We start from the raw sequence: 27,636 nt of genomic DNA on the forward strand, positions 1-27,636 counted from the left end.
CTATCCAACCTGTTAAAACTTTCAAATGCATATTGCATATTGCTTGAATTGTCTGAGGCAGTCTCTGTCTGCAAAGACGATGAAATGTCTGTTGAGGTAACTATAGTTTTTGACATATTTTTAAGTAATGATGACAAGGACAATCAATTAACACCAGACTGTGTTTGATGGTTCACATAGACTTAATAATTTGTCGTTCTAAAAAAGCACAAGTTTCACCTGAATACCAAATAATTTGAAACGGTTCCCTGAAGTGTCTGCATGGAACCATATTCAACAAGGTCAACCTCAGTCCAGGACAGTCATGACTGCTTGAGGTTTCACGTTTTCTGTGCAGTTGACATATTCCTAACTCAGCTCTGTGCTTTTCAAGTAAAATGTCAGCTGAAAAACATCTGCACGGGTTTGACTTTGGTATATATGTGTGACAGGATGTTGTTGAACATGAAAAATAGGCTACACGCCATTTTCCTATGAACTTTTGAATCTAATAGGTCACAAGGGTGCACGTTTATGCTGAATCCAAACTTAGGGCCACACAAAATAAAACAACTTGATGCGTAAGGCCTAAAATATAATTATTTCCCATCACTTTAGAATGTAAATTAAGTCATTTTCACATAAATGTGTGATTGTCTGTCAAGATAAAAAGAAGAAGTAGCAATAGTACTCCTGAGAGTCTCCTTTGATAACGGTCTAGGCTTAAAGTAGACGTCTAAAGGGCCCTTCTCAAGGATGCTACCTTGTTCCCTTGACAATCACTGGGTCGGAAGTGACGTCTGTTGCCTATCAGCCAATGGTGGCCCAGCTCCCAGAATGCATTGCGTCACAAACTGCAAGCGCGAACAATGTGCGCTGTAGTTGTGTGTGTTGTTGGATTCTGCGCTGTTTAAACTTCACCGCTGCATAACGTAAGTGTTGAGAATACTGTTGATGTCTGTGTTCATGCCTTTGTGCTGCTAATACTCAAAAAACAAGTGTAATACGCATGTCTGCATATTACGGAAGTATTAGCCACAGCAGCGTAATGCTAAGGAAAACAAAACAAAAAGTTAGTTACCTTGTTAATTTAGCAACGAAACAGTAGCAACATTATTATAATTTACTAGGTAATACATTAAGATATGTAAAGATGTTGTTCAAACATGTGTGCTATAAATGATTAAGGTGTCAGTTACTAACTCCATATAGGCTATCTATAGTTGGTTAAACCATACGTTTAAAAACACCCTTTGGTTCACGATTTAACTTTAGATTGCTTAGTCAGCAGATGTCAACACCACTGCCCATCCGTCACTGGGTTAACATGAGACCACTGCACCTAAATACAGGCAGACATGTCCTATGGACCCCCCTCTTCATAGAAAAACACACTTCTTTAATGGCAGGTGTTCATTCAGACCAGACTGCCTAATTTTGATCTAATTAGTCAAAAAAAGTTATTGGTAGATTGACAGTAGTTATCTTCTCCCCTCTGCTGCAAAAAAATCAGCTTCACTCATGTGATGAGTTGCTTGTAATTCTCATATCTTCATGATATAATGACTTATGGCCTGATGGTGAGACAATGTCAACAGTGTCTCTTTATGGCTGTGGTAACAATGATGTTTTCTTCAAACTCAAAAAAATGTCTTGGTTTTGTGTAGGTGGAGCTAAAGAGACCAGTAATGACCACAAGCAACAATGGTTCAGTCCTTAAAGGTATTGTACATCGTCTTACTTTTACTGCAGTTAATCTAAGGTTAAATTGAACCTTACTGTTTATGGTGTAATTTCATCACTCTGTTTGATATGTTTGCAGATGTCGTTGTCTATGTTGATGTGTGGTCATCAGACAAAACGGCAAACTATTCAAAACCATTCATTCAGCAGCTGCAAGAAATGGGAGCTCAGGTGAGACTGCAGAGCATATATATACACATTAGCATTATAATGCATGCCATTGTGTGTATTTTTAGACATTTGATGTGTGCACTTTGCAATATCTAAATGCCTTATCTTTTACAGGTATCAAAAACATTCAATAAACAAGTCACGCATGTCGTCTTCAGCAACGGTCACCCGGCTACATGGAGGAAAGCCAAGAAAAGTGATGTGAGGCTTGTCTCTGTTCTCTGGGTGGGCAGGTAAGAATGACACGGAGAGGGAGCTTCAACAATCATGATATTTCTTACTGTGTTGTCATGAAGTATTACATGATATTGTTGTCAACCATTACTTAAATATTAATGTGGCTTATTTTTGGTAAAATAATGTCCAGATGTTACGATGACGGTGTTCGTGTTGATGAGAAGTTGTATCCAGCCTTTAATGATGAAAGCAATCCTATGTTGAAGAACAAAAGAGTGAGTACAGTCAGATGTACATGAGGCATTTATGTTGGTGTCACAATTTAAGTTGTTATTGTAAATCACTGTTGAAACACTGTCAAGCCATACTTTGTGCTGATTTTGGGTCTTTTCTTCATACACATTACAGGAGATAATGCTTTTTGTCTTTGAAAGTATTCCAACATGCATTTTTTCCTCTTATTCAAAACATTTTTTGGTGTTTGATTCACGTAGCATCGTTGCATGCAGCCCAAAGATTCCCCAGAGAGGACACCTGAAAATGACAGACGCATGAGGAAAAAATTAGACAAGATGATGAAAGACCTAGCTCCAAAACAACCTCTTGGTAAGAGATTATTACACTTTTAGAAACATTTAAAAGAAAATGTTAAATGACAAACTACATTCTTTGATTCGTTTTTTCCCCCCCTCAGTCACAGATGTGTCGCCCATCATTATTGATGAGGAGAACGGAATAGTCTATAGCCCTGCATTGAAAAGATCAGATTATATGGCACAGCGTTTGAAAGACATGAAAGAGAAACGGGAAAACCTCTCACCAACAGGTATGAGAAGCAGTAGTCGTACTGGTTGATGAACTGACAAATGCCAAACCCCAGAAAATCACATATATGTTTCTATCTTTCAGCTTCACAAATGGTTGAATCCTGCTCATCCGCTGGGATGAAGCCTTCTCTTGGGAGCACACCAACCGTCTTCAAATTAATGTGTAAGATTATTTTGGTGAAACTGATCAATGAAAAATTGTATTATTGTGTTGAAATCCAAGATGGCACTTGTACCCCTGCCAGAGCTTCTTGAAGTTAAGGCTCTGTTCTTGTGTATATCCTCAACCTCCATATTTGTTTTTGCTCAAGCTCATAAAATAAGGAGTTGAATGTGAATGAAAACAGTAAAGACATCACATTGAAAACACTTTAAAACATTGTATGACAGCACTGAGCGTTTTATGCGTGTGGTGTGTTCTCAAACAACAAAGAAATCAAACAAAAGCACCACTTTAAATGTTGTGTTTACCAGAGATGTGCTCATTAGTTTCTTGGAAATAAGTCTACAACAACTAACAGACCAAAGAGATCTTAGTCAACTAATCCGATATGATTGTTTAGTCTCTATTCATTGAGAGCCATGACAAATCCAGCTAAACACACTGGCAAACAAAAACAATCAACAGAAAGTAGCACAACAATGCGCAATATCCTTATTTCTTTTTTTATTTTCTGAATACAGATGACCAGTCGGATGATGATTCCAGTGCTTCCGTTGCTGAACCTGCTTACTCACCTGATAAGGAAGAAGGGAGAACACAAGAGGATTTTTCAGACCATGACCATATTGAACATCGCCACAGGAAGGGCTCCCAAAAGCCATGGCTCTCACCCTGCCATGATGTGCCAAAACGGATTTCAAGTCCTGTGAAATGTCAAGACTTCGAGGACGAAGAAGTGACCAGACACAAAAAGACTAGAAGGACCTCAGTCAGAAAAAAGCCAGCAGAGAAACACAAATCTGTAGGTTTATTAGAAAGTCCCTCTAAGGATAGGAGATCTGGCAACAGCAAGAACTTTCATAAAGATAAAAGGCAATCAGAGATCAAATCCTCTAGTCCATCACCTAACAAAACTGAAAAGGGAAAGGGAAAAATGAAAGCAGCTAAAAAAGATATGAGAGGCACCTCTTCTAGCTGCCTCTCATCACCAGCCAAATTAGGCGATGCTGCCGCTAAACCGTCAAAAGAAGCTGCTAGCCCATTACAGAAAATACCTAAACGAGCCAGGCCGTCACTTTCTTCCTTGGTACGATCTTTCACTATATCCAGTGACTCTAAAAGTGTTGCCTCAGGTTCCACTGACGGAGATGATAATGTTTTTGAGGACTATTTTTCCCCCGCCAACCAACACCCTAGATCAAAACGCCCTCCGTTGCCTAATCTACCCGTGAAGAGAGACGTTCAGATTCCTTTTGAGTTGGACCTTGTCCCAAAGAAGAGAAAACTAAGAAGAAGTGAAAGCATTGGATCTGAAACTAAGACTAAAAAGAAGAGGATACTGGAAACAAGTGAGCAGTCTGATGCAAGCAGTAAGCCCCAACAGGATGTTAAAGAATCTCTGCCTGCATTGGAGAGTCCAAGTGTCGATGTCACGTCCGTGGCTAAAAGGCAAAGACAAAGCACCTTGCCCTTCACAAGCACCAGCCCAAGTATAAGTGATGTCAGGAAACAGAGAAGAGCATCTACTTCAGTACGACCAACAATGTCAACAGAGGCTCACACTACATCAGAGCTGCAGAAAGACTCTGTCAATGTCATTTCTCATACCTCGGAAAGTGAGTAGGAAGGCTAGAAAGTGTATATTGATTATTTCCTCTATTATCTTCATTATGAACTGAAAAAAACATTTTTTTATTAATGGTGTTTGAACATTCACAATGGTGGATGTTTGTAAATTTGTCTGTTATCCTTGTGTTATAAGTGTGTAGTCTCAAAAGGTTTGCAACTTAATTATTATTTCAAGGAATAAGGATTTACTCCAGCTACTTTTCTGAAGATTTATTTCTGGATGTAACATTTTAAAGAGAAGAATAAAAAGAAAACTTCAATGTGAATAAATGAGGCCTTTTCATATGAATATTCTCATAGCATTCTCTATCTGTTTGTTTGTCTTTTCAAGACCTAAATCGTAAGTAAGTCATACATTTGATGTAATACAGAGTTTGAGACATGTTCTCCCCTATGTCTCTGTTTCCTCTGGTTTTCTCCAACAATCCAAAGACATGCAAGTTAGGCGAATTGGAAGCTTTATTTGACGTTAGATATAACTGGCCTGGCCTCCTAAGATCCTCCACAGTATAAGTAGGTTTGAAACTGGAGAGAGTTAGTTATGGAAAATCAGCACTGAATATGTCAACAGATCATTATTGAAATCTAAGACTTTTAAAAAAAAAAGTTACTGATGTAAACAAAGCTTACCGTATCAGAACACATGAATAACTGAGATTTTGGGTTCAAACTGCCCTATCAAATTGAGCCAAGGACATATTTAACATCTTATCAAAAATATGTTTATCTTGAAAAACCATGAGATCTGAGAATATGTGAGTTACCCTTATTCTTAACCTTATTCTTTGAAATAATGAATGATTTTAATTTGTTTAATTCCTAATAAATTGAAGTGAGTAGACTTTTCTGGTAGTAGTGAAGTTGTAGTAAGTGGTTTAAAAATGTGCCATTGACAATTTTACTGTTTTAAGCCAGGTGTAGGGAAGAGATGAGAGATCACACACACACACACACACACACACACACACACACACACACACACACACACACACACACACACACACACACACACACACACACACACACACGGTGCCTGGTGTGTGATAGTTTGAGTGACATCCCCCCCCACAACTTTTTTTCAATAGTTTTTCTTGTTTTCAAATGTAGGTGGAGGAAATGTGCGTACAGTTGCAGCTGGTTTAACAGAGTCACCGTCTGAAGGCAAAGAAGAAAATCACAATAAGCAAGTCAGCTTGAGTCTTCAGAACATGGTAAACCAAACAAAGGTAAGAAGACATCATGATTGTTTTTAATTTACATTATGATGATTAAGGATTTTTTTGCACTGAATCAGAAAGTTTTCCTTAAAAAAATTATATTGATGCACATTTCCTTAAGTGTTGTGGGACTGCAAAAACAGGATGGTTGTAGTATTTAGTCACTAGTGGGAAGTTTACTGATTCATTAAAGATACTGTTGCAACATGGGATTGCGCAGTTTTAATTAAATATCTCCTATTTGCCAATTTATATAATTATTTTGTCCACCATTGTGTTTTGGTGTTAACAGAAATTCACACTGACTTATACAATTTGTTTCTGTTCTTCACACGTTCTCAATTAACTTGAGTTTGCATTACTTATCATCAGAATCTATTGCAGCTGCAGCATTTGACAAAATTCCTGACGTTCATGGTTTTCTGTAATATAGGAAGTCCAGGAAGTAAACGAAACATCAGTAGTGTGTCATTCCTTTTTAAGTATTTCCTCCATAAGGTCACACACTTCCATGGCTGTAGGCGTTTGACGCATCTAGTCGAGAGGTTCTGTCTGGTCCTGAGGGTTTCCTGTGTTTTGCGTCTGTGATAGTAGCGTACAACTTCCTTGCTTGTGAAATGCACCTGGGCTTTGTTTTCGTTACGCTGGTAACCTCAACAAGCTGTAGCTGAAAAAAGACAAACATGACGTGTTCTCCCCGAGGGATCTGTCACGGGTTGACGTTATTGTAGCCTGACCACAGAGATGATGATAGCTGTTATCTTAGTTCTGTAAAGATCTTGATAATAGATTCATGTTCAAATGTGAGGCGGTATCAGTAAACACATTCATCCAGGCTCTTGGAGGTCACACACCTTCATGGCTCACCAATGTTTTGAAAGCGCGGGTTGTAAGCAATGATACATTTCATGTTGCTGGACTCTGAAAAAATGAAAATCTAAAGTCATTAGATTACATGCTTTCAATGCAAATATCAACAAAATTATTTTGGCTCATTTTGTTCATTTTTAGCGGCACCTTTTAGGCAAGTAATTCCCCATCACGATCTCCTCATTTCATCTCTCTACTGTCAATCCTCTCAACCTAACAATGATTTATTTAAATTTATCAACTTTGGCACACTACTGGAGTCCCTTAAATTCTGTCTTGAAGGTAAACTCATAGTGTTTTTCATAAGTCCTTTTGTGCGCAAGACTCTTTCAGTAATAGCCAGGTTGCATTGACTGATTTCACAAAGCATGTAAACTGATATGGGTAATACTATTTGTACCGTCAGTATCTTTTAATTGATTTTCATGCGAGGTACTCTTTAGTTGTGGCCAGTGGTTATCTAGTATTTTTTTTTTTACACATAACTGGTATTTTTAATTGGCTCTCACAGCTTCAGTTGACCTCAATCTTTGCAGAGACCCAGTATCCTCATCTCTCTTAGATCTCTCTGAATAGCGTCATTTTCATTTTGCTCAGAGTAGCATGCAGTGAAGAATTTCCTTCATTTGTGCTGGGAGCGCTTGTGCTCAGAGGCCATGCTGCAGTTCACACCAGCTCTTTGTCAGAGGCTCATTATGTCCAACTCATTTTTCAATGCCTGTGTTTTTTTGTGCTGCTGCCAGAACATGTCCACCTCATAAGATAAGCCAAAGTCCCCTTTGAGGAACCTATAGAATAGCGGCCTATGTTTTGAGTTGTTTGACTTAGTTTGAAAGACCCCAAAAGAGCAGATTTTCTTGTCACCTTTTGGCATTGCTGAGGTGTTAGAAGTGAAATCAAAACATTTTCCTGTTGAAGAAAACTTCAGTCGGGACAACGGAGGAGAAGCAGTCATGGGGTGATGGTAACCACCTTAATGACTTCCCAACTTGCTTATCGGGGACAATGTGATGATGGTGTGGGAGGGACCGTTGGACCGTTTTGGCACCGCTGTGTGCAGCAGGCCTTAACCCCTGACTTCCAGCTGGGGGACCAGATATCAGTATACATCAGTGTGGCAGGAAAGGGCCCGGTGGTCCCGTCTGTAACTGCTGCTCAGGTGTTTGTGTCGATGATGGCACGCTGCTTTTTGGGGCCAAAGTACGAGGCTGGCTGGACCACAGTTGTCAGGTTACAAATTTACAGTTCCGTTTCGGTGGCTCTGAATATGTTTTTCTCCACTCATGGCCTTGGTGTTTGATTTCCTCTTTGGTCTCTACGCAACTATACATCCGGCAGGGTTGTTGAAAGTGCACGGCCTGTTTGGCTGGTGAATAATGATCCTTTTACCTGTTCAGGGCTGTATCGTTCAACAAACCAACTCACAATACTTATACCCAAAATAAACATACATGTATTACATTTCCCAGTGTCTTTGAGACATTTTTTTCATTTATAGCAGCTATATTATTGACTGCTTTAAAGTGTGGATTTGTTCTCCATAGATTTCACTCCTGTTATCTACTCCTACAAACACAAGCTGAGAAACAAATCGAGCCAAATCTGTGCTCTATAGCTGTTCCACTTATGTTTCCTTGTTTACCAAATATGTGGATATTGTGAGACAATACAATGGGGAACACACTAGAGGCTAAGAAATACTTCCCAAAAATAAGATAGGTGTGAAAGCATTGAACAAAGACTAATTAATCATTAGGCATTTGCATAAGGGTCTAATTTGATTTCACTTCCAGCTTTGTGTAATTGCTTTACAGTTGGATAATGTTTACAAAACATCAGTTCATAAAAGTGTTCATGATCATTAAGAAAATAAAATTTGGTTAAGAAAATGTTTTATCCTGTCATAAATGTTGTGTTTTTTCCTTTGTTTCAGGCTATGAAAACATTGGTCATGACGAGCATGCCCACTGAGTAAGTACAAACATATAAAACTGTTGGTCTTAAACAGTTTGAATGCATTGGTGAGAAAACTGATAAAACATATTTCTTGTTTAATAATTTATGTTGGATTCTATCTACTCTACTCACCTGTTGTAGGAAGCAGCACACGTTGGTTCAGGTGGTGACGTCACTGGGTGGTTTTTCAATCGTTGACCGAGTTTGTGAGAGCACAACCCATGTGGTGTCTGGGGGTCACCGGCGGACTCTCAATATTCTGTTGGGCATAGCTCGTGGCTGCTGGATCCTGTCTTTTGAATGGGTATGTTGTTTTGAAGCCATTACATTGTAGTATTTAAAATGATGATGAAGTTTCTTACTATCTTGTATTTAAATTTTGCCGGAGTAGATCCTGTGGTGTTTGGAGCAAAGGCAGTGGATTCCAGAGGAACCGTATGAACTTTCAGATCAATTTCCTGCAGCACAGGTGAGTACAAATTCTACTTTAGTAGTTCAGTAAACGTGTCCAACACACGAGTTCTCCTTGGATAACCTTTCGCTGTAAACCTCATTATGTTTTCCATCAGTGCAAACAATCAGATACATTTTATTTTTAATTTCATGGCCCTATCAGAGTTTTTCAATGAATGGCACTTTATTACATTACATTACATTGCAGTCATTTAGCAGACGCTTTTATCCAAAGCGACTTACAATCAGTAGTATATTACATATCATTCACCCATTCACACACTGATGACAGGCTACCATGCAAGGTGCCACCATCAGACTCTAACTAACATTCATGCAACATCCAGTCCACACCGATGGCAAGCCTTCGGGAGCAACTTGGGGTTAAGTGTCTTGCCCAAGGACACATCGACTGCCGAAGCCGGGTATCGAACCACCGACCCTCTGATTGGAGAACTACCTTACTCTCCACTACGCCACAGCCGAATTGAATGACATTAAATTAGCAAAGAAAAGGTTGTTTATGCCTTTGCCTTTATATTACATTCTGAATGTGACAAAATTCTAGTCGAAGCCTGTAGATTTAATACTGTATGGGAATTTATTTTCTTTTGAGTCTTATTTAGTCCTGGACTTCAATACAAAGCTTAGGTCCGAGCTTCACTTTAATATACTTCTTTTACAGCCTCTTTTAAATTTCGTCAGTTTTCTAATTATATGTTTTTTCTGAGTATAAATAATTTTCCATATACAGTATAGATTAAATTTGCAACGCCCCTTTTTGACACTCAAAACTAATAAAGGCTTGTAAAACCAAAGCCAAGCAAGTCGATCAGAAGCCTGCTTATTTTTATTGCCAGTCATCCATTTTCAGTTCGCTTGTTTTTCCTGAAGCATCCTGTGTGAATTGTGAATGTTGCCTCTTCCTGAACTCGTCATTCATGAATCTCTGTCGGCTTCTGCTACTGCGAGGGAAGACGTGGGGTATTGATGCGGACAAATGTCAACACATTTTCTCTTTAAATTGCATGATGGTTTTAGTTGTGACACATAAAATATTTTTCATGTCCCCGCGGCCGTTTGTCATTCCTTCCACAAACCACGCGCTTCCTTCTTTTATCTAGTTTTTCTATCCTGTGGAGCGCGATGTTGCCTTCAGCTGTATTAATGATAAAAACTACTGTTAAAAAACACAATTTTCACAGTGAATTTTATTCACATCTCAGTGGGATTATCCTTGTTAAATAAAGATAAAATAAATACCTCTGTTCAAATAACGTTGCCTGACTTCAGTGAATTGGCAGTAAGATTAAAAGAATAACACCTATATTTTACACGAGGCCAATGTGTGAAGCAGTTTTGCCATTTTAACTTTTACTCAACAAATTACGACCATAAAGGTTCCACTGTATCTATGTCTTTATATCCCTTCATTAGAGCATTATGGGAAATGTTACGAACCAATGATCAGGACTTATTCATAGCTCTAATGGATTGATTAATGTATTAATCTGATGAAGTACTGTTCCTTGATTAGTCATGCGCTGAATTAGCCAAAAATGCAGAATTTATCCATAAACAACCCCAAATTGACTGTGTCACAACATAAATAATAATATCGCCCTATAACATAACATAACATAACATAACATAACATAACATAACATAACATAACATAAACTGAGATAAAGGACGTTATCCACATTGCCCACTATTAGCAATGCCTACATCACTCTTCTTTGTATTTGGGGATTGAATTTGAAATGTGTAGTTAAACTGATTAATGACCTTAAAAGCAAAAACAAGAAATGCAACTTTTGAGCATTTAGAATTTTTATTTTGTACTAGAAAATAGACATTGTTTAAAAAGATGTGGTGCTTTGGCAATTGGGCATTCACCAGACTTTGCATTGCAATAATGTAGAACAAGACTGTAAGAGGACTTTAGAGTTGAGTTTTACCTCTTAAGCTCTCTCCCTTGTGGTTGTGTTTAATATTCAGTTGCAGTTGCAGGTACAAAAACAGCTGGTCGAGCATTACAGAAAAACATTGTAGCAAGCCAGTGTGAACTATAGCTTCCTGATTCTTACAGATTTATCATAAACCTTGCTTTTTGTATCATCAACAGAAACATAACATAAATAAAGAAATACATTCCTAAAGTACTGCAAAAAGATCAGTCATGTATGAGCATGTGGAAAGGTACTGCAGAGTTATATTAAAATAATTCATCCTAGTATGTATGTGCAATGAAATCGTTAACTAGCTAGGACTTGAATTTCCTTCATATATAATGTTAAATATCAAACTTAGAAAATCTACATATAAATTAAACAACAAATTTACATACATTCTCGGGAGAAAAACAATATTATCTTTAGAGAAACATTTTTCTGTGGCATTCTTTTACATTTTCATTTTAGGCATTTAACAAAAACATAATCACTTTGAGCAAGTTGTTTTCTGCATGTTGTACCATAGTCTCCTTTTTTTGCAATGACATAGGCAGCTTTTATTCAAAACATGGATGATTGAACTAAACTAAAGTCTTAAAGAAATTGAGTTAATGTCACATTATAATCTTCTGATTAAATGTTATTTTAGATGTTATTTCCAAATGTTATTACTATACCTATAGTACTCTATACATCCCACAGTCATAAATATTTTCAACATAGATATTTGTCATTCTGACAGTCCATATGTAACAATTTCTTTGCAAAAACCCATTTTATTCAAATAACTAAACACATAAAACGCACAAAATATGTCTTTCCAAAGTAATGTAAAATATGTTCGTGAAGTGCTTTGGTTCACTTGATATTTTTTATTTTGTTGTTTATCGCTGTCTGTCGGGCAGAATTTCTTCCCCACTTTGTTTATTCTGAGAGTGACAGTTCAAAGGGAACCTGAGAAGTCTGCTGGTCTGATCATCATCGTAGTGGACTTCAGTGAGTAGCCTGAGCCTTTCCAGTAGTACCATTTGATTCCATTGAAGCGATTTGAGTTTTGGCCTTGCTGGTAATACATCCCGTTCAAATTGGACGGACCACAGGCATCAAACCACCAACCTGAAACATCAAAACAAAGTTAAATGTATAATGCATGCAACTCTGTTTAGGACAGGGGTGGTGTTTGCTATATTTTCTACAGTATGATATAGTAACCTGTTTACTTAACTTAATCTTGTTGCAAACTCAAACTAACAAAAATTTAAATAGTATATGTTAGCAGGCTTTGTAAACTGTGACATCTGGAGGATGCCTACACTCCTGTAAAACCTGAAGCTTTGAGGTTAAAAAGATGTAAGATCTGCCCAATATATAATGAGTAGTTGAGATTTCAAAGAACAAATGAGCATTAAATATATATTCTCAAGCTATTATAGCGGTTATTTGGTTTCTATGGAATGAAAAACATTAATGCACTATTCAGTTTGCACTTTGGCACGGCATCACACAAGCAGCTAGAAGACACTTAGTAAAAAAGTGGCAGTACGCACTCTTTTGTAAGTGTCATTGTGTAAAGGCAGGCAATTCACATTTGGCAGCATCAAATTGGATGTGACAGTAAAATAGCTACTGCTCTTATGTAGAGATGTTGTCATAGATTGTTGTCACTTTTCGTTGACTCCCACCCTTTTTGTTTTAGGTCCCAGTGACACTTTTTTAAGTTTTCATCAGTGTGGGCTGTGAAGAAACTGATTAATAGCCTGGTTTATATCTTTAAGACTCTGGATTTTTTGTTTTGCCCAGCAGTAATAACTAGGCTGTCATACGTAATCCATAGAAACAGCGTTCAAGAAAAAAAGCGTTCAAGAAAAACTGGAAACCTAATCTTTCAGTTAACCAATATCTATGGTTCATAGAGATTTAGTACATTCATTCAAAAAAATATTCATTCAAACAGGCATCTTCATATTTGTAATGGCAGATCCTGCTTTGCTCTTTTTTCCTGGGTCAGTGCCACTCAGTCACGATTGTGCATAATGTGCATATGGAGTCCCCTGTGAGAGGTCTCTCATGGGAAAAAAGGGAGAGGGTTAGAGTTTTCATACTTTCGTGCTCACTTGGCAGACCTCAATACAGAGGGAGACAAATTTCTGGCAGTGGAGTCACTTTCAAGGGACTGGAGGAGGACCTTTAAGCTACAAGAGGAGAGAGGGAAAAGCTCTGTTCCCAGGCTATTAATGTCAGCCATTGTAGGGGCTGAATTCCCCAATGAGTTGATCAGTGATTAACTCTGAGCTAATTGTGCTCTTTGACCTGGCCACAAAACTACGGGAGCCCTTAAAATGCCCTTGAAGATTTTTGGGGCCAAGATTAAGGGTGGGTGGGAATTTGTTCCACATAAATCAAGCTGATATTTGTATTTTCCTGACGAGCACAAATATTCAAAAGCACAAGTTATTTACAAAAATGTGTTTCTTACCCCCTGTTGTCAGTTGTGAACATTTGCAAACACATTTGTCGTTGTCTGCATCCTTTGTACTGAAATCACTTCCTGGCTGCCCGATGCTGCTTATTTTGCCTGCTGTTCCACTGAAGCCTTTAAGGTGTATCCTGTAGAATGGAAAAGGAAAAATGAAGGAAGAAGAGGAGGAAGTCTGTGATTGGTGCTCCTCAAAAGGCAAAGTCCAACTCACTCATACAGTTTGGCCATAGCTTCACTACTACTTGATCTAAATAAACTAGATCTCTGGTTTGGCATAATAATTTAAGTGTGAACTATTTGCATCACAGTTTCGTGTGATTTCATATGTTGTCATGCTATTTTTATTTTTTTTTGCTGTAGGATTCCCATTGCGCCTATTGTGCAGTTTCTTTGTAGGAGTTATTTGGAATTACTGAGCCCCCTAACCGAAGACCTAATTGGTCATAGTCAAGTAGACTTAAGACCTGAAAAGAACTGTGTTGAATTGGAGCATTTCAAGGTCTGTTTGTCAAATTCAAAGGAGGTATCCATTCCACTCCTGAAATCAGCTTTGGTCAGAAAAAGAAAATACTTCTGGAGGTTGTGTTATTGCCAAGAGGTGCAGACCGAATGTTAGACATCCAAGACATTTGATGTATTTCCTATTTTTCAAACACTGACCAGTTTTATTACATTTTCTTTGGGCTGATGCCAGTAGGTCAGTATCAGGAAGTAGACAGTCGTATACAGCAAATAATCATCCAGAGGAATTTCTATACTGTGCTTTGCTTTTAAAAAGAAGTAGGAGGTCAACATTTATGACCATGAGCTGGTTTTCCCTAAAGAAGGATCAGGTGATAAACATTTGTGTGGTACGGTCCAAGAACACTGTCTGAATAAATGAGTATTTACGACTCTCGAACTAATCCTTCTTGCACATCAGTGCTAGGAGTTAACAACAAGAGTAAATTCAGATGAAAATAACCACAAGGCATGTCAGTGTGTCCATTAACATGGTCTCATCTTCACTGTCATTGAACCAACTGTAGAGAACAAGCCTGATAATCAATTGTTTCATTATTCCATTTATAATAATTGCTTAAAAACCCAGATGTGCGTGCCGATTCAGAAGTATGGATCCAGGTTAGTAGAAAAAGTTGAATGATTAGATAGTTACAGCCATTATGTTTTTAGCGTTGGGAAAATATTCATACTTGAAATAAACGGCTGTGACAGTACATGTTAGTTCTTCTAAAGATGGTGCATCAGAGATCTGCTCAAGAATGTGCCTTGTTTCAAGGTCTATTTCCTCTGAATGTTGTTACTAACATAGTTGTTAATTCCTTCATAATAATTCCAAGGCTTTGAGTATTGAGGCTGTGCTTTAGTTACGCTCCTTGAAATTTGGCACCAGTTTTTAGTATGTGTTCAGGATCGCAGACTTCAAAAGCGTTGTTGTAAGAGAGACACATTGTTTGCCGATGGGCTTCTTTGCCCTTAATAACTTGAGCTACTTGAGCTGTAAATATTGGCTTAAAACCAAAATGAAACAAAATGTTTAGTAATTGCCACGGAGCATCTGACACACTTGCTTCTTTGATGCTGTCAGTATAACTTACCTGTAATTTTGTGCTTCTCCTTCGAGGGAAAACTGGTCGTATTGTGAGAATCCAGAGTTTCCTTCCCAGTCACTCAGCTGGATCCTTAGTTTGTAGGACTGTTGAATCGTCAGTCTGGAGACAAACTCATTTCCTAACCAGAATTCACCTGAAGGTTCTCCGAAACCCTGAAAAGACACAAAAGAAATGTAATCAAACCATGTCTTACCTATGCAGGAGGGGTTTGTACTTTGCTTTTTCCATTAGCAAAAAAAAACATGTTTATTTCTTGGCTTTTACACTGAAAGTTTCAGCAGTTACACAATCACAAATATTCACATTCACACTGAGATATTGATAAGAAAGTATGCCAGGTAAATTGACCCCTTTTTGATTAAAATTGTCAAGCACAGTTTCAGATGCACTTGCAGAAATATTTGATATACTGTGATTAAATCTGGTGCTTGGAAGGTGGCAAATTTATAGTGATTTCAAAATGTTGGGTGGTGCCTTGCTGGCAGAAATTCATGAAAAGCAGATCGTGATCACTTGGGATCTCTGTTTGTAGTTGCCTCTTTCAGAGCAGAATTGCAAGGCCATAAAACACTTTCAGTCTATGTTCAAAACCAAATCTGCTCACTAAATTGTGCATTAGGATTGAAAACCGTAGCCTAGGTTGTATAATTTTAAAGGGAAGAATTTCTTCTTGATTGCTTTTACCTTTCTGTACTCTTGCCACGTTCGGTGAAAGTCAACATGACCGTCAAAGCGTTTCTGTAGAACGGTCCACCCACCTCCTTCTGTTTCCATGTCACAGAAAGCCTTTAAACACAAAGGAAAAAGGAGTTGCTGCAATTAATACTTCAAAATGAATGCTCTGTTAAGAATTCATCCTCATTTATAATTTGACAAAGCCTTCGTATTTGAGTTGGTCAAAACAAACGTTAAGTTGTAAGGAAGGAATACAGAATTGAAGTCCAAGTCTTATTTTCTGAAAAGTTTCTAAGGAGATCACAGTTTTAGCTCAAGCATGCACGTCCTTAATGAAAGTCTGAGAACATTTGAATTCAACTACCCCGCCTTTAAACACAATACTGTTTACTGAGCAAATCCAGGATTTTTATTCTAAAGGTTGTGTAAGTGTGGGTGTGTCAATGCATGTCTAGTCTGAATCAATTTAACAGATTTACTTTACCTTAACCTCTGTTGTAGTGTTGGGTAATGTGAGAGTGTAGACTCCACTTTGGGTGTTTCCTGACTTGAAGACAGCAGCACAGTCCATGAAGGTGGTAGGAGTGTCCTGCATCATGACAGTTTTGCTCGCTGCAGAAGAAATCAGCCTTGTTAATTTGACACCACACTATTGTACGGCATTTAACTGTCCTCCTTTGATAAGTTCACATCTTCTGGGGGGGAAAAAAAGGTCACATCCATTGCATCATTGTTGCTGCTTTTACTTTGAGGCATGTGGTAATCAAGGTAAGATGACCTTTTCCTTTGTGCAATCCAATCTAATAGCACAACCACACACAATGGCCTCAAAGATGAAGTATAGGTTGTATTTGTTGCAGGGCCATTTGATTGGATTAGTTTGGACAGGCGTTTGATTTAATTCAGTGGCTACAGCAGACTGTGGTTGTGGTGGCAGCTCCCAAGTGTGGATGTGTTTTACAAATATGACTATAAAACTTACGGGTGCATGAAAGAGGTTATGATGACCTGAAGTGCAGACTCACCTCGAGCTGAGCTGACAGAGATGGTGTGAATGAGGTTGTTCACGGTGTCCAGTAGCTCCTGCTGCTGACGCTGCAGTACAGTGTTGTTGGAGGAGACTTTGAGCAGCTGCAGCTCCAACTGACCGATGATGGCCGTCTGCCTTAGTATAAGAGCCTGAAGCTGTTCTTTTTCACCTCGAAGCATCTTCAGCTCCACCTGCCTCTGCTCCTCCATCTCATCAACCTTTTTCTCCAAAAAGCTGCGGAGAAGCAAGTTCAGCAAACTTTGTCTTTGCTTTGCACATCAGCACAAAAATGGACTTAGTAGCCCTGAAAATTTGTGTTTGCAATTTAATTCCTCACCTGTTTTTGTCATTCAGCTTGCTGATGTCATTCGTTTGGACAATCAGTTGTTTTTCCAACTTGTTGGTTGACAAGGAATTTTCTAGCAGTTTACGCTCAAGTCGAGTTGAATGATGAATTACCTTAAAATAAAAGAAGATGGTGAATCATTTCAGTCGGGCTTTGTCCAAGAGATACCTTGTAAAATTGTCAATACATCCATCAGTAGATTTTTAAATGCTCCATACTATGATATAAACACTTAGTACTTCACAAAAGCCTCAAAAAGTCCTCAAGATCCTCCAGTTATCCCATTTGTTTTTCCACACTGCACAGCACGGTCCCAAATTAAACAATTTAAATTTTTCTTTTAAATTTTGCAGTTGCATCTTACATTTCTCAATTTTGATGTTTAATACAGTATGCAAAGGGAAACATGACTTGCAGCAAGTTAAAAAAGCACGTAACCTATGTGAAGGTAGCAAAACAGCACGTTCAATACAGTTCAATACAAGCCCTGTTTGCACCTCTAGAGTGAACAAACAGCAATTTGCAAAATGGAAAAACGGGACAGGAAAGAAAAAACAAATGCCAATACAGCAGACATACCTGAACAAGGGAAACATTCAAAATCCGAATATTTTCACAGACAGACGTATTGAACTAAACTCTGGGGTTGGGGACCTTGCTTCTAATTTCCCTGTGAGGAGGAACTGAACTCAGCAAAAAGCAGGTTGTTTACATGGATCCTAGCGTTATGTCTCCAATGGAGCTGTTGATGCCTTTGAACAGACGGATGTCTGATTGTGACAAACTGATAGACCCTTTCTGTGGGAATACGAAAGTGCTAATAACAGGAAATGCTGTACAGTTGGCTCACATAAGGTCATTGACGTAGAGCCACAATAATAAACTGACGCATTCATGCCTGTTTTCCTCCTCCTTTGTTTTAAACATTATTTAATGCAGTGTATCGCAGAGCACTCTTTGACTTGCCTCTTTTATTGGAAACAATGTTGAGCATTGTAACGTTTTCATGTCATTAAAACCAACTTGCACATCTTTTTCTTAATATTATATTCTGTTGATTGTTATGCTTTTATGTAAACTTCAGTTGCGTAGCATTCTGTATGTTTACAGCTGCGGGTTGTAGAGCCTTACCTGTGCCTCCACATTGGTCAGTTTCCTCGTTTGCTCTGCGGTTTGACTCAGCAGGTTTGTTCCAATTTCAATCATCGTAGCTGTGTGGTTGTGTACAGCGGTCTGTTGGAGATGGACCATGTCTTGCTTCATGCTGTCCTGTATGTAGTTCTCCAGCTGCAGCACAGATAAAGACAATTAGCTTGAGCTTATGAGTCATTGATTAGTATCATTAACCAGTGGTTTTGTAGTGCATGCACAGTCTTGTACTACATTCATAGGGTAGTTTACAGATTGTCAGCTGGATGCTGCTCAATTTTCGTCTTCTTCTGTAACGTAGGACACTCACATTGTTAGGACTGTTCATTGTGCACTGACTAGAGTGCATTCAACACCATTGAGAGTGAAGCATGATAGTTTATGATGACGGACATACGGTGTGTTATTATTGATTGTGTAGCCATGCTTCTTAAAGGAAGTCAAGAAAGGACGAGTTCAACATTTCTGATTTTTAAACAGTGGAAAGCACATATTAGAAACCTTGTATATTCATTATTGTATCATTTTACTATTATTTTTAATTTACTTAACAATTATACACAAGCCTTAAAATATTATTGAATTAGTTAACCATGTTCCCTTCTGTCTGACGTGAAAATGATAAAGGGAGGCACACTGGTCTCCACGTGATATAACAATGGTATTATCAATTTCAAAAAAATTGTATTGCTATCAAATTTCAACTACTTTTATGCTCTACCTGCAAGAGAATATGCATTTAACAGCCTATTTCCACAATAGATGGATGGTGCTCTACTAGAGATTTATGATGAAGCACCATTGTTCCATTATTGAAGGAGAGCTATGAGGACGAAGGTGAATGGAACTATCACATGACAAGGTTCTAAGTGTTTTTAGCATATGTCAAATATTTTTGAAGCTTCTTTAAATTCATTTATGAGCAGTTGCTCGTTCTGGGGGTCAAAAAGTGGAAATTATAAAATTTTAATGTTTTCTTAACAAATTGATTTATAAAGTTATTTATATCAACTTGACTCAAGATGATAAAACCATATACAGGTCTGATGTAACCTTGTCCATATCAAACATCTTAGTCATACGAATAGTACAATGAGCATGGTTGCCCTCGGGGTGGGAAAAGGTCAATGTTTCATCTTTACAAGATTTGTCCTTATGTACCTTACAGTATTGCCAAATTTAGCCCGAGACCAATCATTAAGTTATTTCCTGCATGCTGTTCCTGAGTGGCAATCAGGTCACACGACTCGTAAACAGGATGGAAGTGTTGAATGAGGAGTTACATCCTTCATGACAGTATGACATGTGTGTGCAAGTGGAAACCAGAGGTGGTTTGCATAATCACATTTGTTATTTACTCATCCGTCAGCAATGCAACCCCAAACAGCCAATTTTATTATTATTATTATGCAAAATACAAATAACATCTGCAATCAGTGCTGATTTTGTTTGTCTTCCTTTCTTGACGTCCTGTTTGTTTATGTTCTTGGAGACACAAAGGGATGTGTCGTAGGTGGGAGGCTGTCATTTGAAATGTTGGCAGGATGTCCCTTTTACAGTCGATGATCAAATCAGTCGTTTACTTTGTGTGCCTCAAAGGCGTCAGTAAGAAAAAAACGTGTTCCTCAATAAATTGTTTCCCTGAGTTGTCATCCGCCGGTGAAGCGTACAAAGGAATTTGAGAAATCAAATGTCTATTTTAAATATGTAAATCCTGCCTGATGGAAGAAAAAAAATCAAGTGCAGAGAAAGCTTCATTCTGTAGACATCCTGAATATGTTTGTTTGACCGCCGTTTGAAATGTATTAATCTTTTATTAATCTTTTCTTCTGAAGTTAATTACACTCTATTTACACTAAACTCTTCGATCAATGAAGTCGCTCCTGTAAAAGAGATTTATAACCATAAGTGAGGAACTTACATGATTAACTAAAAATATATATCATTGTACTAATCGTCGCTAAACTATTAATGGCATACTTAGCAAACGTACCTAATGAGGGACGTTTACAAAGGTGAATTCTTCATCTCTATTAATACAGAGCTGTAGTAAGGTTTAATATGTAGTAGTGAAAATTATATTTGGGTGCAATATTTTTGCAAATCAATTCTGTTTTACTTAATCCATCACACCTTAGCTGAAGTCTCTTCTCCCACATTTATCTTCTTGTGCACATTTATTTGGTGGAGACACAACACAAGAAGGCCCTGGAGTCCTCCTTCATTTAGACAAACGGCTAATGTTTGTGGTACAGCCACATTTTAGTTGACACATCATATATCAGCAATGCTTCTTTGTCTCTAAGAAATATGTAACCTGTCACTTCATCAGATTTGCTGTTGGACTTTGTAAAATGTTCTCGCGTGTTGCAAGCGGGCTTTGATTTCTGAGGCGACACTTGAGCTTTTGTGCCCTCTGAGCTCTCCTGTGGAACAGATCAGAGCTCGCTTTTTATGTTACCAGACGGGAATTTTGTGATCAAGCTGTGAGGTGTTCTTGTCCTGTCTGTATAGTCCTGATTAGTAATCACACTCTAAAGAGGGAAAAGAGAGGGAGCTAGAGGCCGGTCAGTTCTTTCACTCGCACAGATAATGGCTCAGCAAACTGAAAGGGAAGTATGCATCCCTCGTGTGGACACCTGTGTTGAGTCTTTGTCCGTCATCAGTGTCCATCAGCACTGAATAAAAGTGTCACACAGACACTTAGCACATTTTTTATAATGGTTTCCACGTTTGCTTAATTTCTGAGAATCTCAAAGAAATAACAAAAAATATGTCTGGTAACGCTTTGTGTGTCTTACAGCTCTGACATTAGTACACATTAAGACAACAGTGTTAGTGTTCCTTTGCTCATGTTTAACATATTTTGTTATGTCTTTTGTTAAGTGGAGCAGTTTTTTAACTCTTTTATTTTGTGGTATTGACCAAGCCTTAGTCATGTTAGTATAGCACTTAACAAAGAGCTGATAGTTTAGTATGAGCCTGAATCATTTGCCAATCGCATAAAAACACAAGCTGCAGTTATCCTGGAAATTTTGTGAGTCAGAAAAGAACAATTTTTTTGTCATTCTGGTTGTTAAAATGTGCCGATGTTCCACATGCTGAAGTATATTAGATACAAAACAAATGTTTTAGTGGGAAATCTTGTCAATGTTTCCAAATTATACATTATGCTCCATACTAGTACTACTATGATTTTCTTTAAAATGCTACCTTCTTCCTTTTAAGAAAATTGGAAAGGAAGTATGAAGTGACACCTGTGTAGAGGAAGTGTAGCTCATCAGCACATTTTGTCCTCTTCCACAGCATAATGGTCTGTCTCAGATGCATACAATCAGCTTCATCCTCTTTTCCTCTAAGACTATCACTCTAAAATCACTGCAAGTCATTGATATCACAAAGTAATGTATTCAAGTGATATCATGGGTGGGACACAACTTTACCTTAAGCAGCCACTGTGTGTTGTTCTCCATGATGATCTCCAGTTGTTCCAGCCTCTGAGCCGACTCCTCGTCGTCCTCAGGTCCATCTTTTTGAACTTCATAGTTGCTGCTCTGGGTTTGGCAGTTTTCCTGCTCGGGCAGCAGAAAGGTGTAGCTGCACGGCCCGTTTTGGATCTGATATTGTCTCTTAGCAACAGCACTGTATCCTGTCCCCAGACCGAGGCAGAAACTTAAAACTAGTAAGTCTACATTCAGCATCTTCATAGTAGAGGTATTTACCAAAAAGATAAAGTTAGTACAATTATAAGTCCTTGGATTTTTAGGTTGTCTTAATCTTTTCTTAATTCGTGGATGTCTTTCCCCGGCAGCATCCAAGTGTAAACAATCCTCTTGAGGTTCTGCAGATTCCTTTTATTAGCTCTCAGTGGTAGGAGTGTGTCATTCCCTTTAGGTTAACTGTGCCAGACTGCATGTGTTCGCTTTTCATCAAGCCCCCAACCACTTGTTTGAGCTGCCGATGGCCCCTGTGATTAGCTAACTGTGAGTTTAAACCACTCCCCCCTCACTGTTGCCAGCCGCTGTGAAGAGCAGTGAAGTGGAGATTCCTTTCAGCATGCACTCACAGAGGAGCAGATGCACAAAAACTACACACGTTCCACTATATCCTCTGTAATACCCACATGTTTTTTTCTTCTCCAGTTGAACAGCTACTCAGGATGCAGCTGTGATAGTAGCAGTGTCCATCCCATTCATTGAAAAATGTTTCCCGGCCCACGACAAACACACTTGGATCTTTGAATGGGAGATTCAAAGGAAGAATTCATTCATTTTAAATATTTTCCTACTTTGTTATTATCAGATGCTTAATATATATTAAGAGCATAATCCCCAGGAATCTACTGATCAACCCTTTTCTTGAGGCATATTTCTTATTCCCTCTGTTTATTTCACAAGGTCATAATGTTATAAAGCAATCAACAATTCCCAGATCTTTCTTCGGGTCTCGGGGTCTATAAAGTCTAATTTCATCTGTTATTGGTACAAACTAAAGTTGCCACTTGTTGACCTCTAACCACTAAAAAGTCATGGCTTTGTTCTGCTTAATGGTAGATGTATACAAGATTCAGATGAAATGTACTTGGCAGAGCTCTGCCTGAGTCATAAGAATAATAAACCAGATGATTCATATCAGGAAAGTGGTTTCTTTGTTAAACTGAAAAATAAAGTGCATTTTGTAAGAGTAGGCTATTTTGTTAGATTGTAGATCAGGTTTTAAATATGTGTTTGGTTGTGGGTGTTTTCTGTACCCTGTCCCGAATTACTACACTTTGTTTACGCTAGCTTGGATTAGCATGACAAAATGTAATCCCACCCGGAAGAACTATTACAATTTTAAGTGTGAAAATACTGTAAATGATCAAACTTAATAGTAATACAGATTCTTATGGATTAGATGTTTTCCAGACATTTTAAAGGCATGCTCTGATGTTGTTGAAAGGTTGGAGTATTTTCAGACATCCTTTGTGCACAACATGCCTGAAATACTCAAGTTAGTCAATTCTATTTCTGTGGCTTAAAGAAAAAATGTTTTTCAGTAGAAAATTATTCTGAAAATGAATCACCCATGGGTTACTTTTTCTAGATATCTTATTATGATATAGCCATATACAACTTTGTAATGACTATCCTGCAAGACACAAATGGGAAGTTAAGGGTATTTTCCCCTAATTGCAGCATTATCCAAACCTGTTTTTTTATTATTTCTTTTTGCTGAAGTCTGAGGGCTCTTATGTCACGGTGGGGAACGGACTGTAGGTGTATGTTGCAGGAAATGCGTTGATATAGGAGGAAGTTTTGTCCTATACTGCAGGAATGTGCTTCCATCAAAGACCCTCTCTTATTGATTCAGTAGCTTCACTCTTTACTCCCCCGAACAGTAAAATCTCTGAAAAACAGAGACCATGTTCCATCTTTCACAGCCTGCAAAATAACTATAGAAATATTGTGCTTTATATTGTGTACTGAATAGTCATTTTGCTTTGGCTTAGCCACATTTCAGTGTAATCCGCACCATTTGTCATTTTATTTGCCAGGAAAGGCTCAGAATTGCCCTCTGCAGTTCAATAGAAATACTGAAACAGAATTGTAGGAAGTAGGCTGATGTCATACTAACTGTAAAAGGGAAATGCAACATATTTAAAGCACATTACCAAAGAGGAAGGACTTGCCGTCATTCCAAAAACATTGACTTTTTTCAGGTGTTGAGGCTGAATCACTCAACGTTTAATGGCAATAATTATTGAATGCACAGAGGAAGAAATATAGCATGCAATAAACATGCTCTTATGCTACAAGCAGACGATGTGACTTCTACTGAAATATCAATTCCACTCTGTATTTCATTATACAGAGCTGTTCATTTATTCTTGCCTGGTATTGGTTGTTACCGAGTTGCACAAGCTATCTGCCTCTCTGCAGAAAATTGTTACTGTACATTGGCGGCTGCAAAGATTTTGATTAGGTTGTCAGAGTCAAGAGGTGGAATTTCCCATGTGAGGAATAAATAGATTTCTGCTGGCACTTTACTCATCCATGTTGTAATAATTTCAAGATTGTTTATAAGAGAAAGCTAGTTACCACTGGCATCTATGACCGGTCCTCTAGAGATTTGAAAAATTCAGTGCGGTGATACTGACAAATGCAACAAACAGGCTTCAGCTCGCAGCAAGTTTACAGATAAATATTAAATACAGAGATGCGGGTCATGAAAAATCTTTAATGCAGCAGTATACTAGATTTATGCAAATCCAAACAGCTGTTGAACAGAACTAAGAAAGTAAATGTTGTAGCCTTTTATACAAATGATCTGTATGTAAGTATAAGTTTAATCGATCAAACCACTCTGTCTTGTGGTTTTTTTCATATTGCCCTTTTGTGTTGGACCGTTTCTCCTTGTTTTAAAAGCCTCTGTTGTCACATAATAGACCTTACATATAGTCTTCAATCATTCCCTTTAAAGTGCACAGTGTGGGTTAATCTTAACCTGACCCCGTCTCTGAACCCTCTGACCAATCCCTGATTACTCGACGTAAAGTGAAACCTGTGTGAACATTGACAAAAGACTAAAAGCATTAACGCTTGTTTCCTGGCATTCAACTTCAAAATAGAGCAGATTGTCCCCTTCAGTTTAGCAACTGAACCTTGCTGGATACAGAGCAGGCCCGCAGTGAGAGCTCACTGCATCACTCACCAAACCCAAGAAGAAACACAACTTCAAAGAGATTCACATGCTCTCATTTAGTCAGGCAGAGCTGATAACACTCTGCTGCTGAAATGAAACCGGGCACATTGGGTGTCATTAAAGCTCACCTCAATGCTACTCAGAGTTCAATGGAGTTATCTGAAGTTATGTGATTCTGATTTATAATTTTTATCAATTACAAAATATGAGGCTTCCTCAGATGACAGTGAACTGAAATAGCGTATGATAGTTGGTTCAAAGCTTGTTCCACTATAATACATTGTAGTAAATTCAACAGTGACCTAGAAATATTTACTCATACAGCTTGTTGCTATTTAAATTGGCTTTAATGGTACATTTAGTCTTGCAGTAGAGGCTGTTTTTTATGTGCCTAAAAGCCAAATTTTTGCAACTTGTACTGTATCTTTCGCAGCCACCCTCAGGTCAGTTTCAGTATTGAATCACAGTTTTTAATTTATTGCTGTGATGACTTAAAAAGGAAGTTCCTCTGGGTTAAAGCGAATACTTAATTTATTTATTCATCAGGGAGAGAACACATTAACATGCATCAATATGTCAGGTTAGTCCATGGTCCCTATTATTGTAATGTTGTAATACCTTTGACTCATGTGAGAAACAATCTGTAAATTTAACCGAAACTACACCAGAGGAAAGTCTCTTGAAACATAAAAACATACTGTGAATGCTGGGAAGCATGGCAATCACTCAACAACGATTCAGAACAAATGGGTTTTGAGGAGTTTAGTGAACAATCAGAAGGATGTTAAGTCAATTTATAATTCAGTGCAAGTCCCACGACATTAACTCAATATTCAGTTCTTAAAGCCCATACATACCTATTGTCTACCCACGCAGGTGTTTTCATTTATGTTGCTGGATTCGAACCTTTTCTCAGCACTGCGTGTGCTTGTACATATTGTACTTTACTTGACTGACAGCTGCATCTCTCACCAGTTAGCTTTGTTGCACTGGTAAGACAGGACTATTTTTCTGTATGGCACTGCAGGAAAAGTACAGGTGTGAATATTAAAATGGATTTTGGAAGAATTAAGCTGTTTCAGTTTCAGGGTTCTAGTATCTTGCATGCTGTCACACTGTCATGGCTAACTGGGACTCTTGAATAGAACAGATCCATCATTAAGCTTATCAGTAACACCGGTGCTTTTCCTACTATTACAAGTCACACTGTATGCACAGAACAATGCCTGTTGTTATTAATTCATAGCGTTTATGACCACCCAGCTCCTACCTACCTGTTTTTGTTTTGTTTTCTACCTTTGTATTAAACTAGGTGAACTGTTTCCAGTTCTTATGCTAAACTAAGCTAAGCTGACGAATTTAGCATATAGACATAAGAGTGCCATCGGTCTTCTCATCTAACTCCAGGCAAGAAAGCAAAAAAAGTGTATTTTCCAAATTGCTCCAAAATTATTCCCTTAACTTTTCTGCAAACTGGGACTAGGCAAATGTTATCATGAGTTTGTTTTTAAAAGCAGTTTTTGATCTGCTTTTAAATGGTCTTATAAGGAAACACGTTGAGCTGTTGCCTTCACCCCTGGTGTTGTTCTTAAACAGAGAAGCTGAACATGAATAGCGTCTGCGTCACTGTGTCCTAAATAAACCTCGCTGAAAACTGATCGTTTCTCCTTCCAGATCTGTCGTCTCCAGAGGCACCTGTCTGCCGGGGAACACCAGCAGGACCTGTTTCAAGGCCAGCCCGCCATGTTTGTGTCCCAGCACTCCCAGCCACCCACTCACAGTCTGGTTGAGCTGATCCAGCTTTGTGGAGGAACAGTCTGCAAATCTGTGCGACAGGCAGGTATCTGCATCGGGAAGTACAGCGGCAGGAGACCAGAGGGATGCAGAATCCTGTCAGAGCAGTGGGTGCTGGGTAAGATATTTCCTGCCAAATCTCTGTGTTAAATGCTAAATTCCTTTATTATGTAACTATTCATTATTTCTCTCATTTTTGTGTGATTTTATTTCAGATAGTATCACACATTTGAAGCGGCTGTCATATGACAACTACCTCTTGGAGTGAAAGCTGTGAAGTTTAGTTTTAGTCATTTTATGTTGAACAGTTCCTGGTCACATATCCTCAGTTTCTAACCTACAGTCTTCCTCTTGTGCTGGTTTGTCATCTCGCTTGTGTTCGGGGGCTTTACATAAATCCTCTCAAATATTCAGTTTTCAAAGAACTTTAGTCCCGGTTACCATGGAAACCTGTCACTTCGGAGGACTATCAACCATTCAACAAAGACCTGAGTTACTGTAAAACATGAAAAACTGCTTTAACAGTGCATCTCGATCCTTTATTGTTTACATTTTTAGTAGTTACCACTACTGTATAATGCTGTGATTTTAACAAGACATTAGAGTGAGCGTTGAGATTGTTTTCATTTATGACAATGTGATTTTAAGGATACTTGCTGAGCCGGTTTAACACTTAAATGGAGATAACATACTGTATCCATATAGAAATGTTTTGTGACGCCAATA

General features: G+C 38.2%; 2 protein-coding genes across 3 annotated transcripts; one reads left to right on the forward strand and one right to left on the reverse strand.

Annotated features, from left to right (window-relative positions):
- Positions 1-748: 748 nt before the first annotated feature.
- On the forward strand, positions 749-27,627 carry mcph1 (microcephalin 1). 2 transcript variants are annotated; one of them, XM_054600262.1, is made up of 15 exons: positions 749-911; positions 1,647-1,701; positions 1,802-1,893; positions 2,008-2,126; positions 2,261-2,345; positions 2,565-2,676; positions 2,765-2,896; positions 2,980-3,060; positions 3,582-4,676; positions 5,797-5,915; positions 8,710-8,747; positions 8,874-9,036; positions 9,124-9,201; positions 26,791-27,028; positions 27,126-27,627. In XM_054600262.1, the coding sequence occupies exons 2-15, from the start codon at positions 1,668-1,670 to the stop codon at positions 27,176-27,178; spliced, it is 2,439 nt and encodes an 812-aa protein (XP_054456237.1). In that variant the 5' UTR covers positions 749-911; positions 1,647-1,667; the 3' UTR covers positions 27,179-27,627. The 2 variants fall into 2 exon arrangements, with proteins under 2 accessions (XP_054456237.1, XP_054456238.1); XM_054600263.1 differs by having other exon boundaries at positions 27,130-27,627.
- Positions 11,041-22,235, reverse strand: angpt2a (angiopoietin 2a). The gene is made up of 9 exons (XM_054600264.1): positions 21,876-22,235; positions 18,415-18,570; positions 17,275-17,396; positions 16,933-17,171; positions 16,392-16,519; positions 15,917-16,018; positions 15,218-15,384; positions 13,617-13,747; positions 11,041-12,256 (listed from the first exon to the last, which is right to left on the reverse strand). The coding sequence occupies exons 1-9, from the start codon at positions 22,137-22,139 to the stop codon at positions 12,084-12,086; spliced, it is 1,482 nt and encodes a 493-aa protein (XP_054456239.1). The 5' UTR covers positions 22,140-22,235; the 3' UTR covers positions 11,041-12,083.
- Positions 27,628-27,636: the final 9 nt, after the last annotated feature.

Source organism: Anoplopoma fimbria, chromosome 6 (genome assembly GCF_027596085.1).
Source record: "Anoplopoma fimbria isolate UVic2021 breed Golden Eagle Sablefish chromosome 6, Afim_UVic_2022, whole genome shotgun sequence".
Taxonomy (NCBI): Eukaryota; Metazoa; Chordata; class Actinopteri; order Perciformes; family Anoplopomatidae; genus Anoplopoma; species Anoplopoma fimbria.

What these genes read in the sequence shown, in the direction of transcription:
- mcph1 (XM_054600262.1), top strand. Translation starts at nt 1,668, where the DNA reads ATGACCACAAGCAACAATGGTTCAGTCCTTAAAG. An exon ending in TCTGTTCTCTGGGTGGGCAG is followed by an intron (nt 2,127 to 2,260) that starts GTAAGAATGACA and finishes AATAATGTCCAG; the next exon opens with ATGTTACGATGACGGTGTTC. An exon ending in GGAAAACCTCTCACCAACAG is followed by an intron (nt 2,897 to 2,979) that starts GTATGAGAAGCA and finishes TCTATCTTTCAG; the next exon opens with CTTCACAAATGGTTGAATCC.
- angpt2a (XM_054600264.1), bottom strand. Translation starts at nt 22,139, where the DNA reads ATGAAGATGCTGAATGTAGACTTACTAGTTTTAAGTTTCTGCCTCGGT. An exon ending in ACACACAGTGGCTGCTTAAG is followed by an intron (nt 18,571 to 21,875) that starts GTAAAGTTGTGT and finishes TCTGTGCTGCAG; the next exon opens with CTGGAGAACTACATACAGGA. An exon ending in TTCACAACTGACAACAGGGG is followed by an intron (nt 12,257 to 13,616) that starts GTAAGAAACACA and finishes TTGATGTTTCAG; the next exon opens with GTTGGTGGTTTGATGCCTGT.